Genomic DNA, 18,675 nt, shown 5'->3' with positions numbered 1-18,675 from the left:
AAATTGATCAGAAACTAATGATACTAATGATTCATATATCAATGAAACTAATGATTCATACTCAAGGTGTAATTGTTCAAGAAAGAAATATTCTATTGTTTATAAATGATCCTTTTGTGAGAAATGCATTTTAAAGAGATCGTCATTAAAAAACCACACCAGATATCACTAATTCTAGCTGGCAGGATTAGTAAGAGGATCTCCAATGAGTATTTTCAAGTTGTGAACTTGCAATCTATGTTATTTTATACTGAGTTTCTGCCAAAAGTATAACATTTTGCAAGAGCTAACTATTGTAATCAGTTGTGCAAAATGTCAGTCATATCAAGACAGACCTAACTTGTAGTACAGTTGTATCACCAGGGTGATAGAAGGCCTTGATCTATTCCTATCTAGTCTGAGTATTCTTTTTACTGGGAACAGAGATTGGAAACAGGACTCATGTACAGAATACCTCCTGGAAAACTGAAGCAAAGCTAAGAATTAACTTTTCAAATTATTTTAAAGTAAAAGTTTTGGTCCCTTTTAATTAATACAAAGAAAGCTTTCAAATGTAATGTTTTATTGGATTTTTAACATGGTAATAAATATAGTATTAAAAGAAGGAAAATAAGTTACAATCTGTACTTAGTGGATTAGTGACGTAACGTCTAAATGTGCCTTCACTGAGGAGTTTTACATCAAAGTTCTGTGCTCTGTGGTGTCACATCATCATACAACTGAGAAAAAGGCTCTTTGGCTGCCAAGTTCATGCCAGTATTATTTACTAATCCCAGTTTTCAGTACTTAACCTGCAACCTTCTATGCCATGGTGATTCATACTTGTTGCACAGATACACCAAATTAAATAAAAGCACGCATGCAGGAGATGGCTTTAACTGGTGTATTCACGTTGCAGTGAGACAGAGAGAGAGACAGACAGACAGAGAGAACAAGATGAATGCATAGACAACAGTCCATACATAGTGCTAAGGGGAGTCATTGCTCTAAAAGAAATATATCCATACATTACAAAATCTCTTTTAAATCTATCATTTATCTCTAACTTTAAATCTATGTCCTCTGGGGAAATATTCCTTACTGTCCACCATATCTATTTCCTTCATAATTTTGTATACCTCAGTCAAGACCTCATCCGGTCTAAACTCCTCCAGAGAAAAGAAACTTAACCTAATCAGTCTTTCCATACAATAGAAGCACACCAACTCAGACAACACTCTAGTGAACCACTTCTGCACCCTCTCCTGGGTGTCATCTTCCTCATGATGTGGCATCCAGAACATGCACTGTACTCCAATGGGTGCTTTGACTATCAAAAATCCAGGCAGCAATGGAAAATAAGTAAAACATCTATGTATGAAAAATAAACACCCACTGCATTTATGTTTTGTGCACTATCCTACTTCAATCTTTTCTTCTTTGGCAGCAATATCTTAAAACCAATTTTTTTTATATATAAAAGAGAGAGTGCTTGTTGAAATCAAATAAAAAACTATACTATAAAATGCCAGAAAAGTATTTCTTTTCCATTTAACTGTTTACTTGAACATAAATATACAAAGCACTAGGACAAGAAGACATGGTAGCTTATCATTAATTCAAGATATCTTTGCCAACTTTATTCTCATACATAAACTCTTTCAGATCAACTATACCTGCAGCTAGTCCAATTACACCTTATGATTAGAACTAAAGATCAGTTTTGTTAATTCATGGTAATGACAGAACAAGTTAATGCTTCTGGCATAAGTCCTAACATCTAATGGCTATTTTTATTGCCACACAATAATCTCTTTCAAGAACTAGACATTCCTGTAAAACTATTGTGTACATATGGTACTTCATGACACCATGAGGGCTGTATTTCCCTATGATACTGATCTACTAATAGAGGTGTGGCAAAACAAGACAGCTACCCTTTACATGCAACCACTTACATACCTGGGATCAGATAAACATTATTAATAAACTGTAATATACTTCATGTCAACCAGGGAACAATCTCTAATAGTCGAAAAAAGGAAAATGTGGAAGAGTGACAGGATCTGGCAGGGCAACTGGAATAATTGGACCTGGATGGAGATTTGGACTGAAGCCCTGGCCACAGTCAGGAATCTGTCTCATTTTATTCTCCACTCTCCAAAGTGATGCAGGCAATTTGTGTACTGGCTACCATCAGCTGTTTCACCATAGACCAAGTTTGAAGTCCAAACAATGGAAGGGCTCTTCAATGTATAATAAAGGATTAAACTTGTTTGACAGGTAGCATTACCTTTCAACAAGTGGTACTGAGAGAAAATAAGAGTATTCAGGTCAGGAAAGAACTTTGATGTCTAGCCATCTTATTCCTAAGCACACTCTCCTCCAAGATGTTTCATTTATAACTTTAAAAATGTGATTAATATTAAAAATTAACTGTTTTTGTGTCACACTGCAGCTCTGGACTTGAGCTTCTATCTTGTCTGTCTATCCTTGACTGCAGAGTGACAAAGATGGTGGTTAAATTCAGCAAGATAAACAACACAATATGAAAATGCTGCTTGCAGTGAAACCGGACCTGATGTGCTACACTGCTTGTGCTACATCTACAAACTGCATTTTTATAACCAAGCAATACAATCGTAACAAGTCATTGTTCAACTCATGAACTATGGAAACAGGCTGATCACATCTTTGAATTCGACCAAGAATTTTTCACTGAAACCAAAAATTAGTAATGTATTTTCACTAATAGCCGGAGAAATAGTTTGTCTTCACCAGTGGACACAAGGAATCTGTCTTTATGTAGTCAATCCAGTTACCACTCCCTTCAAATTACTGAAATGAAAATGCGAAGATCTCCACAATGGACAGTCGAGGTGAAAATTTACTTCCATATATCTAGCTATCATTTCACTCTATACACCATTTGAATAGCAATGGATGATATTTCTTTGAGGTAGCAGTATTTGCAAGTACCTTTTACAACCTGTAATTCTTCTCTCATCCTATTCTGACGGGGCTTTTGACCTGATACATGAAATCTGCTGTTTCTCTACAAATGCTGCCATCTGATTTCTGAATTTCGGATATTGAACCCATGAACACTAACTCACTACTTTTTAAAACATTTTTATTATTGCACTATTTATTTAATTTTACTATTTAATATATATATATTTATATACTTACTGCAATACACAGGTTTTTTCTCTATTATTATGTATTGCATTGTACTGCTGCGGCAAAGACAACAGATTACATGACATATGCCGGTGATATTAAAGTTGATTCTGATTCTGGTCCTGGTGAATGTGTCCACCAGTATTTGCGTATGTTTCCAGTCCCATTGTTCTTCAACACCGCGAACAATCTCCTTGTTCTGCCTATACTTTCACCCACTTTGTCCCAGGAACAATTGAATTACTAATCATGAACATTCACTAGGAGAACAGTGAGCATTATTGTCAACAGTACTGGCAATCTGCTGGAATAAATGCACTTAACCTTAAAAATTGCAAAACTGATGAGAAGACTAGTTTATGAACTGACCAGCAAATGAAGGAAATTATCTGTAGCAGGATGACTCCCAAAGGTGATATCCCAAGGATTTAATTTACATAAATGAATATAATCAGCAATCTTATTCATTGTCTTCATGAAGACTCTCCATCCTAATGGATTCTGCTTAAATGAGTGTCCTTGGTTCATGGTTCTGTGAAGTCATCCCGGTGGTTGCCGAGATAATAAGGCTGGCTTCTTGTGATAACGAGGATCCAGTAGAGGTGTGCATAGGATACGTTGCTGACTTTTTCATGTGATTGTATGGCAATTGTTGGTGAAGACATTGACCTTTCATCTTCTTTAAATGACAACCAGCTCCATCGTGACACACTGCAAGCATTCCACATTGTACTGGTAACACAATAGAAATAAGTATGTTTAGGGTCAAATTGAATGACGCATATCATTACAGTTCCTTTTTATTACTATTTCCAAATATTGTAAAAAATTTCCATCTCAAAAATAAAATATAGCTATCCTCATTGGTTTTAGTAGTTTGGATATAGGTTAAAGGCGAATAACAATAGTATTATTTAGAAGATCAAAATGAATGAAGGTTTCAGCTTTATTTTACACCATAAAACCATAAGATATAGGAGCAGAATTAGGCCATTTGACCTATTGAGTCTACTCCACCATTTCTTCATGGCTGATCCAATTTCCTTCTCAGCCGCAGTCTCCTGCCTTCTCCCTGTATCCCTTCATACCCTGACTAATCAAGGGGAGGGAATGTCGACTCAGACCATAAGAGGCCTGCATCGGGCATTTTCATGCCTTACAAGGTGCAGATTGGAAGTCTGTGTGGGGCGCCACTCCTCGCACAACTAATCAAGACTCTGCTTTAAATGTACATAACGACTTGTCCTCCACAGCCTCCTGTGGCAAAGAATTCCACAGATTCACCACTCTCTGACTAAAGAAATTCCTTCTAATCTCTGTTCTAATAGGACACCCGTCTATTATGAGGCTGTGTCCTCTGGTCTTAGACTCTCCCACCATAGGAAACATCCTCTCCACAGCCACTTTATCAAGGCCTTTCACTATTTGATAGGTTTCAAAGAGGTCTCCCCTTATTCTTCTGAATTCTGGTGAATACAGGCCCAGAGCCATCAAATGCTCTTCATATGACAAGCCATTCAATCCTGGAATCATTTTTATGAACCTCCTTTGAACGACTTCCAGTTTCAGCACATCCTTTCTAAGATAAAGGGCCAAAACTGCTCACAATACTCCAAGTGAGGCCTCACCAGTGCTTTGTGAAGTCTTTCCCTTTTGTTGGTTATTTGATAGATTGAAATATAGGACTTCAATCACATTTGATAAAATTCAATTATAACAGACTGACATTATATCTGGACTTGTTAATTGCATGCTTGAAGTGTACACAGTGGTGTGAATTTTTACAATTCTCTGTCTAGGTGGGCAATGTTTTTTTAAATTATCTGAAAATATCATTTACACTATAATTTCCTCCAGTTTTAGTAATGCTACATTTATTTCTTCATTGCAAAGAATCTCAAATGTGTTTGTAATACATTATGCAAAAAAATTATCACTTTTACAAATGGAAAAACAGATATAGATCTGTCAAGAGTATTTAAAGGGAAACAAAATCCATTATCTTGTAATTTAGTGTGAGTTATTATGTTATTTTCCTACATTGAATACCTACATTTCATTTTTACATCAATGTTAATTAAACTTTAATTACAAATTTAAAGATTAAAAGTCACACTGGACATCAAAGATTTTACTTACTGAATACTTTTGGGTGTATCTTATAGATTCTGGGCTGATTATCATGAAAATCACTGTGAAATTTCCCTATCATGCATCATTTTTAAAAAAAAATATGTTGCCCACAATGCAAGCTGAAAAGCTTCCTATCTTGTTAGGTCAAAACATGATGAGCTAAAAAATAGAAAGAGAATCAATCCCACCCTAGAAATCTCACATATAATTCCAACTTCAAAAACAATTTCTAAAGCAACACACCCAAAATGCTGGAGGAACTCAGCGGGTCAGACAGCATCTATGGAAAGGAATAAACAGTGATGTTTGGGCTGAGACCCTTCATCAGGACTGGAAAGCAAGGGGGAAAATGCCAACCTGATTCTGCAGCATGGTCCTGAGTTTCAACTCTGATAATGTGGACAATACTTGTGTCTCCAAGCTTCCAATTAGATTCCACTCCTGTGAAAGACTGGAACAGTAATGGAGTAGATGTTAGATCCAATAAGATATGGCAAATACAGCTCATGGAACTCCCTATCCAGCAGCACTCTGGGTGTACCTCCACTTCAGTTCATTGTACTAATTTCTCAAAAGGCAATTAGAGATGTGAAATAAATGCAGGCTCTGCCAGCAACATCCAGATCCCAAAGGTAATTGAAAACCACATTATTGGTGCTGAATGTTCATGCAGATGATGGTGGTTGGTTGCAATTACCTCTGCACATATGCATAAATGTCTGCAATTGATATCCAATGGTCTTGCATCTGCCAACAATCAATGTTGAACTTTTCTCTTTGCAAATTCCATCAAAATCCAAAAAAAAACTTAGACCAGGGACCTCAATGCAGGTAATGCAAGTGATGTTCAAAGTCACTGTACTTAGACATAACACATGTTTGCTCACCCAGCAATTAGGAAAGCTATCCAAAAACTGGAACAAAAGGCAAGTTAAATAGCATAAAATAGACCACAGGGACAGAGCTTTAAGGAATTATCTATTAGATGTTAGTTATTCTACACTCTATGTTAGTTAATGAACAAACAATTCTCTATATAGTTTGGAGCAAATGGACACCTGGGTGTGATTAGTGAAATAGTGCCACTGCGGTAGTGAAAGAAGAGAGCAAAGCTTTAGCAGTTTATAACTGAGCACAAAATTAAATTACAGGCTTGTAAATGATCCTGTAGTTCTCCTGGGTTTTTGATACAGTCTTTGGAAGGAACTGAATGGTTTCATTCTACCTTTAAATTTATTTTCTTTACCCATAGCCATAGTATGGAGAATCAAAATCAGGTTTGATTCTGGTTTGATATAGTTTAAAAAATGTACGTATTATCAGAGCAAAAATATTACCTTGAGATTAATTTTCTTGAAGGGATTTGCAGGAAAATAAAGTATAATAGAATTATAATAATCTGTACATAAATATAGACTGACAAACAACCAATGTGCAAAAGACATGTTGTGCAAATTAAAAATAGATAGATAAATAATACTGAGAACAAAAGTTGTAGGGTCCTTGAAAGTGAGTCTGTAGGTTGTAGAATCAGTTCAGAGTTGATGTGAGTGAAATTATCCACCCTAGAAATCTGATGGTGTAGGGTAATAACTCTTCGTAGATGTGAGGAGGGCTTTTCCTATGGTGAAATGGGCTGTATCCCCCACTTCTTGTAGGCTTTTCCATTCTTGGACACTGGTATTTCCATACCAGACTGTGATGCAAATGTCCAGGATACACTCTCCTGTGCATCTATAGAAGTTTGTCAAAGTTTTAGATAACTTGCCAAATCTGCGCAAACTTCTAAGAAAGAAGTGGTGCTGCCATGCTTTCTTTGAAAGAGCATTTACACACTGATCCCAGGACAGATTCTCCTCGTGTTCTATCTGGGTAACTTGGACTTGTTCATAAGAGGACTTTGCAGCAGTGGAACTGGCCAGACATTATGCTGATCTGCCACACGGTGCACCTTTAACGTGTCAGGAGGGAGGGAGAAAGGTAAGAAAGTGAAAGTGGGCAGTGAAGTAGCACAGCTAATGTGAAGTAGTTGGCACAATCGCTTCCTAGCGCCAGCTGTAAGACCGGGGTTCAATTCCTGCTGCTGCCTGTAAGGATGTGAGTTTCCTCGTGTGCTCCGGTTTGTACATGAGTTTCCTCATGTGCTCCAGTTTGTATGTGAGTTTCCTCGTGTGCTCCAGTTTGTACGTGGGTTTCCTCGTGTGCTCCGGTTTGTACGTGAGCTTCTTCGTGTGCTCCGGTTTGTACGTGAGTTTCCTCGTGTGCTCTGGTTTGTACGTGAGTTTCCTCAAGTTTTCCGGTTTGTACGTGGGTTTCTTCGTGTGCTCCAGTTTGTACGTGAGCTTCCTCATGTGCTCCAGTTTGTATGTGAGTTTCCTCGTGTGCTCAGGTTTGTACGTGAGTTTCCTCATGTGCTCCTGTTTGTTCGTGAGTTTCCTCGTGTGCTCCGGTTTGGTCGTGGGTTTCCTCGTGTGCTCCAGTTTTTACGTGAGTTTCCTCATGTGCTCCGGTTTGTACGTGGGTTTCCTCATGTGCTCCAGTTTTTACGTGAGTTTCCTCAAGTTTTCCAGTTTGTATGTGGGTTTCCTCGTGTGCTCCAGTTTGTACGTGAGTTTCCTCGTGTGCTCCGGTTTGTACTTGAGTTTCCTCGTGTGCTGCTGTTTGTACGTGAGTTTCCTCATGTGCTGCTGTTTGTACGTGAGTTTCCTCGTGTGCTCCAGTTTGTACGTGAGTTTCCTCATGTGCTCCGGTTTGTACATGAGTTTCCTCATGTGTTCCAGTTTGTACGTGGGTTTCCTCGTGTTCTCCGGTTTGTATGTCGGTTTCCTCGTGTGCTCCGGTTTATACGTGGGTTTCCTCGTGTGCTCAGGTTTGTACATGAGTTTCCTCGTTTGCTCCGGTTTGTACGTGAGTTTCCTCGTGTGCTCCGGTTTATACGTGGGTTTCCTCGTGTGCTCAGGTTTGTACATGAGTTTCCTCGTTTGCTCCGGTTTGTACGTGAGTTTCCTCGTGTGCTCTGGTTTGTACGTGAGTTTCCTCAAGTTTTCCGGTTTGTATGTGAGTTTCCTCGTGTGCTCCAGTTTGTACGTGAGCTTCTTCGTGTGCTCCAGTTTGTACGTGAGCTTCTTCGTGTGCTCCAGTTTGTACGTGAGTTTCCTCGTGTGCTCCAGTTTTTACGTGAGTTTCCTCAAGTTTTCCGGTTTGTACGTGGGTTTCCTCGTGTGCTCCAGTTTGTACTTGAGTTTCCTCGTGTGCTGCTGTTTGTACGTGAGTTTCCTCGTGTGCTGCTGTTTGTACGTGAGTTTCCTCGTGTGTTCCAGTTTGTACGTGGGTTTCCTCGTGTTCTCCGGTTTGTATGTCGGTTTCCTCGTGTGCTCCGGTTTATACGTGGGTTTCCTCGTGTGCTCAGGTTTGTACATGAGTTTCCTCGTTTGCTCCGGTTTGTACGTGAGTTTCCTCTGTGTTCCAGTTTCCTCCCACAGTCCAAAGAGCTACTGTTAGGGTTAGTGAGTTGAAGGCTTGCTACATTGGCATCAGAAATGTGGCGACACTTGCAGATTTGACACAAACAATGCAATTCTCTTTATGTTTTAATGCACAAGCAACAAGTAAATCAAGCTTATCTAATAGAGCTCCATCTCCTCGACACAACTACAACATCTGGTGCTGTCTGTGTGGAGTTTGCATGTTCGCTCTGTGACTGCAGGAGACTCCTAGGGGTGCTCCCGTCTCATCCCATTCCTAAAGGCATGCAGGTTGGTAAGTGAACTGTAAACTGCCCCAGTGTGTAGCTGAGTAGTACAACCTGACAGACGTTCCTGGAAAGACCAGGAGAAAGATGAATGTGAAATGGGTGACTCAATGGTCTGGAAGGCATATACAACTCCATAGCATCTGTTCTCCAGTCACAGAGGAATTCTGAGACACTCTTGTGTACAGAGTGTGATGGAAGATTATGTGAAAGGAAGCAAAAAAAAATGTGCAGAAAGGCCCAGCTGACTTACTTTCTACTACTGTACAGCTCCACACACAGTAAACGTCCTGGTGACAGTGCACTGCCAGAGTTTACCAGCTGTAAGAATCAAAATTGTCGGTGCTAGAAATCTGAAATAAAACAGAAAATACTGGCAAAACCCAGCAAGTCAGGCAGCCTCTTGTGAGTTGGAAAAAGAGCTTGTATGAGGATAAAGTTTGAGGTCACGGTTTGAGGATAAGGGGGAAGCCTTTTAGGACTGAGATTAGGAAAAACTTCTTCACACAGAGAATGGTGAATCTGTGGAATTCTCTGCAACAGGAAACAGTTAAGGCCAGTTCATTGGCTATATTTAAGAAGGAGTTAGATATGGCTCTTGTGGCTAAAAGGATCAGGGGCTATGGGGAGAAGGCTGGTACAGGGTTCTGAGTTGGATGATCAGCCATGATCATACTGAATGGCGGTGCAGGCTCGAAGGGCCAAATGGCCTACTCCTGCACCTATTTTCTATGTTTCTATGTATTTCAGGTTGAAGATGTCACCATACTTGCGATAGCTCATATTTTGTTTGTCTTTCCATACTTGCTACCTGAGGTGCTGCATTTTACTAGCAATTTCTGTTCTTGTCATTGGAGAAGACAGTCTTTCTGGTTTACTGTTCTTGTGTGGAAATTGCTAGCTACCTCTTGGTTATTTACTCCATGTGGCTGAGGTCAGAGGTAGGTGAAGTAGGAAATGCTCCAGTCTCTGTCATCAATGGCAGTAAAACATCAAAACTAATAGTTTTTTTATAAAGGATTTTTAGCTTTAATTTGGTTTCCTCCTGTGTTCTTGCCATAAAGACATCTAAGGCAACCAATAAATTGGAAAAGATGCATACAATGTACGAAATGCTATAACTGAATCACTGCAGGCAAGCTTTGGAGCTTGAGTCAATTTCAAGGCTAGAAACATAGAAGGCAGGAATGTCGGATGTACTCAGGATCATCTGGGATGCTGAGGATATCGTAGATGATAACGTTGGTGAGGCAGTCACACCTAGTGAGGCGGGCTGCAGATGTATGGGTGACCACTTGGAGAAGTAAGGGGAGTAGGCAGACAGTCCTCCTGTGGCCATAACCTTGCACAGCCTGTACCGTCAGCACCAGCAGCCAGCCGTGAGGCAAAGAAGGGAAGTGTGAAGTCCGGCAGCATGATAGTGAAAGGGATCTTGATGGTAAGCGGAGCGAACACACATTCTTTGTGGCTACTATCAAGACTCCTGGTGCAGTGCCAGGGGGAAGGATGTCTCACAGTGGGTAAAGAGCATTCTGAGAGGGGAGGTTGTCTTGGGTACAAATTGCACAAGCAGGAGCGGGGAGGAGGTCCTGGAAGGGGACTCTAGGAGCTAGGTAGATGATAAAATGGATCAATAGGCTCGTTTCCAGGGCAATGAGACCTGTATGAACAAGGTGATTTGCATATGAACTGGACGGGAATCAATATCCTCACTGAGCTCTTTGTGAGGGTTTAAACTGGAGTGGCAGAGGGCTGGGAACCACAATAGCAAGGCAACGGGTGATAGAGATGAGAAGTATGACAAGTAATACAAGCACTCTGGTTTGACACCCTAGTTGGGCGATTTTCCATTAATTTTCTGCTATTTATTTAAATCTTACATCCATCCCACAAGGTGAGGGGGTAAAAATCTTTCTGTTGTGACTCTGTTGCAATGTAGAGACATTTGAATTTAAAATTCTAATAGCTTGTAGAAAGAAGCTGTCCTGTAGCCGGCTGGTCCTGGCTTTAATGTTGTGCTGCCATTTGTCAGACAGAAGCAGCTGACACCAGTTTATGGTCATGGTGACTGGTGTCCCTGTTCTATAGATTTGCTGCGTATGCCCACAAGAAAATGAATCTCAGGGGTGTAAATGGTGACATATTTGTACTTCGATAATAAAATTTACTTTGAACTTTGAAAGGAAGGACACCAAGGGGTTTGCTGATAAACGCCATTGGGAATGATGGGCTGCAATGTGTTTATTATGGGTAAGAGGGATGAACTTTGGGCCTAGATAAGTACATGGAATTACAACATTATTACGTAGACCTGGTTGCACGAGGGACAGGACCAGCAGCTCAACATCCCTGGGCTCTGGATTTCACTGTTTTAAATTAGATTAGATTATGAGGACACTCAGTCCTCGTTTATTGTCATTTAGCAACGCATGCATTAAAAAATGATACAACGTTCCTCCAGAATGATATCACAAGAAAACACAGGACAAACCAAGATGAAAATGGACAAAACCACATAATTATAACATATAGTTACAACAGTGCAAAGCAAGACCATAATTTGATAAAGAGCAGACCTTGGGCACGGTTAAAAAAAAAGTCTCAAAGTTCTGATAGCCTCATCATCTCACACAGTCAGTAGAAGGGAGAAACTCTCCCTGCCATGAACCTCCAAGCGCCACAAACTTGCCAATGCTGCACCATTGGAAGCACCCGACCACAGCGGACTCTGAGTCCGTCCAAAAACTTCGAGCCTCCGACCAGCCCTCCGATCCAGTATCTCCGAGCACCATCCCCTGCCGAGCCCATCGACCACGCCCCAGCTGCTGAGCAACAAGCAAAGCCGAGGACTCGGGCCCGTCTACTGGGAGAAAGATGTGATGTGTGGGGGTGGGGAGGGTAAAAGAGTTGGAGGATTTACACTACTATGGAGGGGTACAGAAAAAACAGTGGGACACTAACTTCCTTAGTGTTGACTGGAACTTCCTTAACACAAAAGGCTTAGATGGGGCAGAATTTCTTCAGTGTATTCAAGAGGGGTTTAACGAAGTGGTATAGAAACATAGAAACATAGAAAATAGGTGCAGGAGTAGGCCATTCGTCCCTTCGAGCCTGCACCACCATTTATTATGATCATGGCTGATCATCCAACTCAGAACCCCGCCCCAGCCTTCCCTCCATACCCCCTGACCCCTGTAGCCACAAGGGCCATATCTAACTCCCTCTTAAATATAGCCAATGAACTGGCCTCAACAGTTTCCTGTGGCAGAGAATTCCACAGATTCACCACTCTCTGTGTGAAGAAGTATATGGAGAGACCAGCTAGAGGAGAGAACATACTCAATCAAGTTTTGGGTAATGAGCCACACTGAGTGATAGAGCTGACACTGATTTTGGGAGCAGTGACCACAATTCATGATGTTTTAAGATAGTTATAAGGAGGAAACTGGATCATGTGAGAAGATACTAAACTGGGAGAGAGTAAATTAGGGCAGGATCGTACAGAAGCTAAGAGGAGTGGAATGGGAGCAGCTGCTGTTGGGCTGACATGTGGGAATTGTTTAAGAACCAGATGACTAGAGTTCCAGATTGGCCTGTTCTGGGAAGGAGTAAGGACGAGGAACTTTGGATGCAAGAGGTCCTAAATTTAGTCAAGAAGCAAACATAAGGTTATGAAGTTGAAATCAGACTGGACTATTGTGAAATATAAAAACAGCAAGATAGTCCTCAAACTGGGATTACAGATAGCAAAAGGGACCTTGCTTATCAGGATCAAGGCTAATCCCAAGGCATTTTACATTTGTGTTAAGAAAAATAGAATAACTAAGGTGAGGGTAGGTCCGTAGAGGATACAGTGGAGAATTTGTGCTTGGAGTCAGTGCAAGTGGCAGAAGCATTAAATGAGTACCTTATGTCACTGTTTACCAAGGGGCAAGATTTGGAGGATTCTGAAAACAGAGTAGGGCATATTAATATGCGGGGACATTTCGGGACTAAGGAGGAAGCAGTGCTGTGTCTTCTGAAAAGCATTAAGGAGAGAATCCTCAGTATTCCAGAATATTGAATGAGGCCAATGAGCAGATTGCTGGGGCTTTGACATAGAAACATAGAAACATAGAAAGTAGGTGCAGGAGTAGGCCATTCGGCCCTTCGAGCCTGCACCGCCATTCAGTATGATCATCGCTGATCATCCAACTCAGAACTCTGGACCAGCCTTCCCCTCCATACCCCCTGATCCCTTTAGCCACAAGGGCCGTATCTAACCCCCTCTTAAATATAGCCAATGAACTGGCCTCAATTGTTTCCTGCGGCAGAGAATTCCACAGATTCACCACTCACTGTGTAAAGAAGTTTTTCCTAATTTCGGTCCTAAAAGGCTTCCCCTTTATCCTCAAATTGTGACCCCTCGTTCTGGAATTCCCCAACATCAGGAACAATCTTCCTGCATCTAGCCTGTCCAATCCCTTTAGGATTTTACACGTTTCAATAAGATCCCCCTCAATCTTCTAAATTCCAACGAGTATAAGCCTAGTCGATCCAGTCTTTCATCATATGAAAGTCCTGCCATCCCAGGAATCAATCTGGTGAACCTTCTTTGTACTCCCTCTATGGCAAGGATGTCTTTCCTCAGATTGAGGGACCAAAATTGCCCACAATACTCCAGGTGTGGTCTCACCAAGGCCTTGTACAACTGCAGTAGTACCTCCCTGCTCCTGTACTCGAATCCTCTTGCTATAAATGCCAGCATACCGTTCGCCTTTTTCACCGCCTGCTGTATCCTCACGAGCAGCAAGTGAGGTCCCAGAGTGATGTCGCCTGGATTAGAGGATATGGGCTGCAAGGAAAACCTGGACAAACTGACGTTGCTCTCCCTAGAACATCGGAGCCTGAAGGGAGACCTGATAGAGGATTTTGAAATTATGAGACACAGAGTTAAAGTAGACATTCAGAATCCTTTCTCCAGAGTAGAAATGTCAAAGGCCAGACGACATGCTTTTAAGATGGGGGACTGGAGTTTAAAGGCAACATGAGGTAATGTTTTTTACCCAGAGGGTGGCAGGAGCCTGAAGTGGGTAGTAGTGGAATCAGCAAACAACAGGAATTCTGCAGATGCTGGAAGTTCAAGCAACACACATAAAAGTTGCTGGTGAACGCAGCAGGCCAGGCAGCATCTCTAGGAAGAGGTGCAGTCAATGTTTCAGGCCGAGACCCTTCGTCAGGACTAACTGAAGGAAGAGCTAGTAAGAGATTTGAAAGTGGGAGGGGGAGGGGGAGATCCAAAATGATAGGAGAAGACAGGAGGGGGAGGGATGGAGCCAAGAGCTGGACAGGTGATTGGCAAAAGGGACATGGGAGGATCATAGGACAGGAGGTCCGGGAAGAAAGACGGTGGGGGGGGTACCCAGAGGATGGGCAAGGGGTATGTTCAGAGGGACAGAGGGAGAAAAAAGAGAGCGAGAGAAAGAATGTGTGTATAAAAATAAGTAACAGATGGGGTACGAGGGGGAGGTGGGGCAATAGCGGAAGTTAGAGAAGTCGATGTTCATGCCATCAGGTTGGAGGCTACCCAGACGGAATATAAGGTGTTGTTCCTCCAACCTGAGTGTGGCTTCATTTTTACAGTAGAGGAGGCCGTGGATAGACACGTCAGAATGGGAATGGGAGGTGGAATTAAAATGTGTGGCCACTGGGAGATCCTGCTTTCTCTGGTGGACAGAGCGTAGGTGTTCAGCAAAGCGGTCTCCCAGTCTGCGTCGGGTCTCGCCAATATATAAAAGGCTACATTGGGAGCACCGGACGCAGTATATCACCCCAGCCGACTCACAGGTGAAGTGTTGCCTCACCTGCAAGGACTGTTTGGGGCCCTGAATGGTGGTAAGGGAGGAAGTGTAAGGGCATGTGTAGCACTTGTTCCGCTTACACGGGTAAGTGCCAGGAAGGAGATCAGTGGGGAGGGATGGGGGGGACGAATGAACAAGGGAGTTGCGTAGGGAGCGATCCCTGCGGAATGCAGGGGGGGGGAGGGAAAGATGTGCTTAGTGGTGGGCTCCCGTTGGAGGTGGCGGAAGTTACGGAGAATAATATGTTGGACCCGGAGGCTGGTGGGGTGGTAGGTGAGGACGAGGAGAACCCTATTCCTAGTGGGGTGGCAGGAGGATAGAGTGAGAGCAGATGTAAGTGAAATGGGGGAGATGCGTTTAAGAGCAGAGTTGATAGTGGAGGAAGGACAGCCCCTTTCTTTAAAAAAGGAAGACATCTCCCTCGTCCTAGAATGAAAAGCCTCATCCTGAGAGCAGATGCGGCGGAGACGGAGGAATTGTGAGAAGGGGATGGCGTTTTTTCAAGAGACAAGGTGAGAAGAGGAATAGTCCAGATAGCTGTGAGAGTCAGTAGGCTTATAGTAGACATCAGTGGATAAGCTGTCTCCAGAGACAGAGACAGAAAGATCTAGAAAGGGGAGGGAGGTGTCGGAAATGGACCAGGTAAACTTGAGGGCAGGGTGAAAGTTGGAGGCAAAGTTAATAAAGTCAACGAGCTCTGCATGCGTGCAGGAAGCAGCGCCAATGCAGTCGTCGATGTAGCGAAGGAAAAGTGGGGGACAGATACCAGAATAGGCACGGAACATCGATTGTTCCACAAAGCCAACAAAAAGGCAGGCATAGCTAGGACCCATACGGGTGCCCATAGCTACACCTTTAGTTTAGAGGAAGTGGGAGGAGCCAAAGGAGAAATTATTAAGAGTAAGGACTAATTCCGCTAGACGGAGCAGAGTGGTGGTAGAGGGGAACTGATTAGGTCTGGAATCCAAAAAGAAGCGTAGAGCTTTGAGACCTTCCTGATGGGGGATGGAAGTATATAGGGACTGGACATCCATGGTGAAAATAAAGCGGTGGGGGCCAGGGAACTTAAAATCATCGAAAAGTTTAAGAGTGTGAGAAGTGTCATGAACATAGGTAGGAAGGGATTGAACAAGGGGGGATAAAACGGTGTCGAGGTATGCAGAAACGAGTTCGGTGGGGCAGGAGCAAGCTGAGACAATAGGTCGGCCAGGACAGGCAGGTTTGTGGATCTTGGGTAGGAGGTAGAAACGGGAAGTGCGAGGTGTGGGAACTATAAGGTTGGTAGCAGTGGATGGGAGATCCCCTGAGCGGATAAAGTCGGTGATGGTGTGGGAGACAATGGCCTGGTGCTCCTTATTGGGGTCACAATCGAGGGGTAAATAAGAGGAGGTATCCGCGAGTTGTCGCTGTGCCTCGGCAAGATAGAGGTCAGTACGTCAGACTACAACAGCACCCCCCTTATCGGCGGGTTTAATAATAAGGTTAGGATTAGTGCGGAGGGAGTGGAGAGCAGAGCGTTCTGAAGGAGTGAGGTTGGAATGGGGACAAGGTGCGGTGAGGTCGAGACGGTTGATGTCCCGTCGGCAGTTAGCGATAGAGAGATCCAGAGCAGGCAGAAGACCAGAGCGGGTTGTCCATGAAGAAGAGGAGGGTTGAAGACAGGAGAAGGGGTCATCGGTGGGGGTGGAAGAGTCCTTACTGAAGAAGTAGGCTCGGAGACGGAGATGGCGGAAGAAAAGTTCCGCATCATGGAGAATGCGGAACTCGCTGAGGTGTGGGCGAAGGGGGACAAAGGTGAGGCCCTTACTGAGAACAGAGCGTTCTGCCTCCGACAGTTGAAGGTCGGAGGGGATGGTAAAGACCCGGCACGGATGACAGCTGGGATCAGAGGGGGGAGGGGGGAGGCTGGGGGTGTCAATGGAGAGGGGATGGTTGGGGTGAGAGGAAGATGGAGCTTCTGAGGGCCCAGGAGCTGAGTAGTGGAATCAGGTGGGGTTGAAGAGGGTTTTAAATAGACACGTGAATAGGAAGTGAATGGAGGGATGTGGATAAATACATTGGAAGACATTTAGCATAAATTAGCATCAACACCGGCACCACATGATGGGCCGAATGACCTGCCCAGTGCTGCACAGTTCTATATTCTATACACACCTAACAGATAAGTGATGATGGGTTAGTGTGCTTCAGTGTGACAAAAATGAAAATAGGAGGTGTAGGGTGGCGGTGTGGAGAGACGTCTCTCCCAAAGGAGGTGTAAGGCATTCCTTGCCTCTGTTAACCTGCAGGCCGCCTGCTCAGACCCTTACCCCCAGTCAGGGTCACACAAAGCCATGCGAGCAGGTGGTGGATGGTCGTACGAGCGGCCGATGCACACCACAAGCCCTGGTTATGCCACCACTGACGCCAGGCAGACAACCTCTGAAGAATATTGCTAAAGGCTGGGGATACCCATCTTGTAAAACCACTGCCCAGAAAAAGACAATGGCAAACCACTTCTGCAGAAAAATTTGCCAAGAACAATCGTGGTCATGCTAAGACCATGATTAGCCATGTCATACGACACGGCACATAGCAAACAAACATGAAGGTGGATTGTAACTGGGATAGTGTTAAGGAAGCAAGTATGTTGTTTATTTAATAGATGATTAAAATATTTGATAAAAAGTTCCTCGCTAGATACTTAAACAATGGTTGCAAGGATTCTTCTACTAAACCGTATTGTTTTCACTGAGAAACGTGTTAATATCTGCATATTAAACACAGAGGTAACTGACTCTGTATGACAGTGAACAATGTAGAAACAAAATGCCAGATTGTTTTACATTTTGACTGATTTTTAGTTCTATTACGGGAAGTAATTTTGTGAGTGCAACAAACATTAAAACATGAAATGGGAGCATCACTGAGCAAGGAGTACATGGGCTTCTGACATTGTATCGCATTAGGAAGAAGATATGCAAAATCTGCTTAAATCAGAATAACTCTTCTTGTATGAAAATTATTATGTCTTTTTACAAAGGTAGCTTACTTGGTTAACTAAATTCAAATCTAATAACCTTACAATGAATGAATTTCTGTACTTTGATAAAACAATATTTTAAACAGCAATTCAGTGATCAGGGAACGGGTATGAGCTGTAGAAGTGTATTTTCAAAAAAGATCCCATTAAAGGACCCATTATACCACATTGTTAGTCACAGCATTTCAATTTTTGATAATGATACTGCAAAAAGTTGCTTACTTTCCTGGGTTCCACCAGAAGTTTGTTTTATATTTTGGAACTTACATTTACAAAGTTAGATTCGATGTACTGAAGGAGAGTAAGACTATGCTGAGGAACAACATTACTGTCACCCATGCCTGTAACCACTCGCACTGGGATATTTATAAGTGTAAACTCACAGGCATTTATCTAATCAGTCACTGACACAGGAGGTGTCATTTCAGTGAGGTTTGCGCTTGTTTGCTGATTATAGCAGAAACAAGGAAAGAAGTGGCTTTATGAATGTGTTGTAATAGTAGTGCCTTTTCAGTAAAGGTCATTATCATGCATCAGATTAATTACAATCAACTCACACTGCAGAGAAAGTGCTGAAGATTCAAAGCATGGCAGAAACAAAACCGAGTCAGCTCTGCTCTGTACTGCTCTGTGCCAGTCTGAAGCGAAGTCTGTGCTCATTATTTAACTCAAACTGAATGTAAAATCCATACTACAACCACTGCTACACAGAGCAGTCTTCAGAATGAGCTTATTAATTTTATCTCGTCACACTCTATCAGGTCTAG

General features: G+C 42.6%; 1 protein-coding gene across 1 annotated transcript in view; it reads right to left on the bottom strand.

The window, feature by feature from the left end:
- Positions 1-564: 564 nt before the first annotated feature.
- Positions 565-18,675, bottom strand: part of egf (epidermal growth factor) — a 155,585-nt gene continuing 137,474 nt past the window's right edge. Inside the window, exons 23-24 of the mRNA XM_063046350.1 lie at positions 5,653-5,746; positions 565-3,894 (exon numbers count right to left, since the gene is read on the bottom strand). Of these exons, the coding sequence (XP_062902420.1) occupies positions 3,668-3,894; positions 5,653-5,746 (321 nt within the window). The 3' untranslated portion in view covers positions 565-3,667. The remainder of the gene's footprint in view (positions 3,895-5,652; positions 5,747-18,675) is intronic.

The sequence above is a fragment of the Mobula hypostoma genome, chromosome 4 (genome assembly GCF_963921235.1).
Source record: "Mobula hypostoma chromosome 4, sMobHyp1.1, whole genome shotgun sequence".
NCBI lineage: Eukaryota > Metazoa > Chordata > Chondrichthyes > Myliobatiformes > Myliobatidae > Mobula > Mobula hypostoma.
This window is presented reverse-complemented; position numbering and strand designations above follow the sequence as displayed.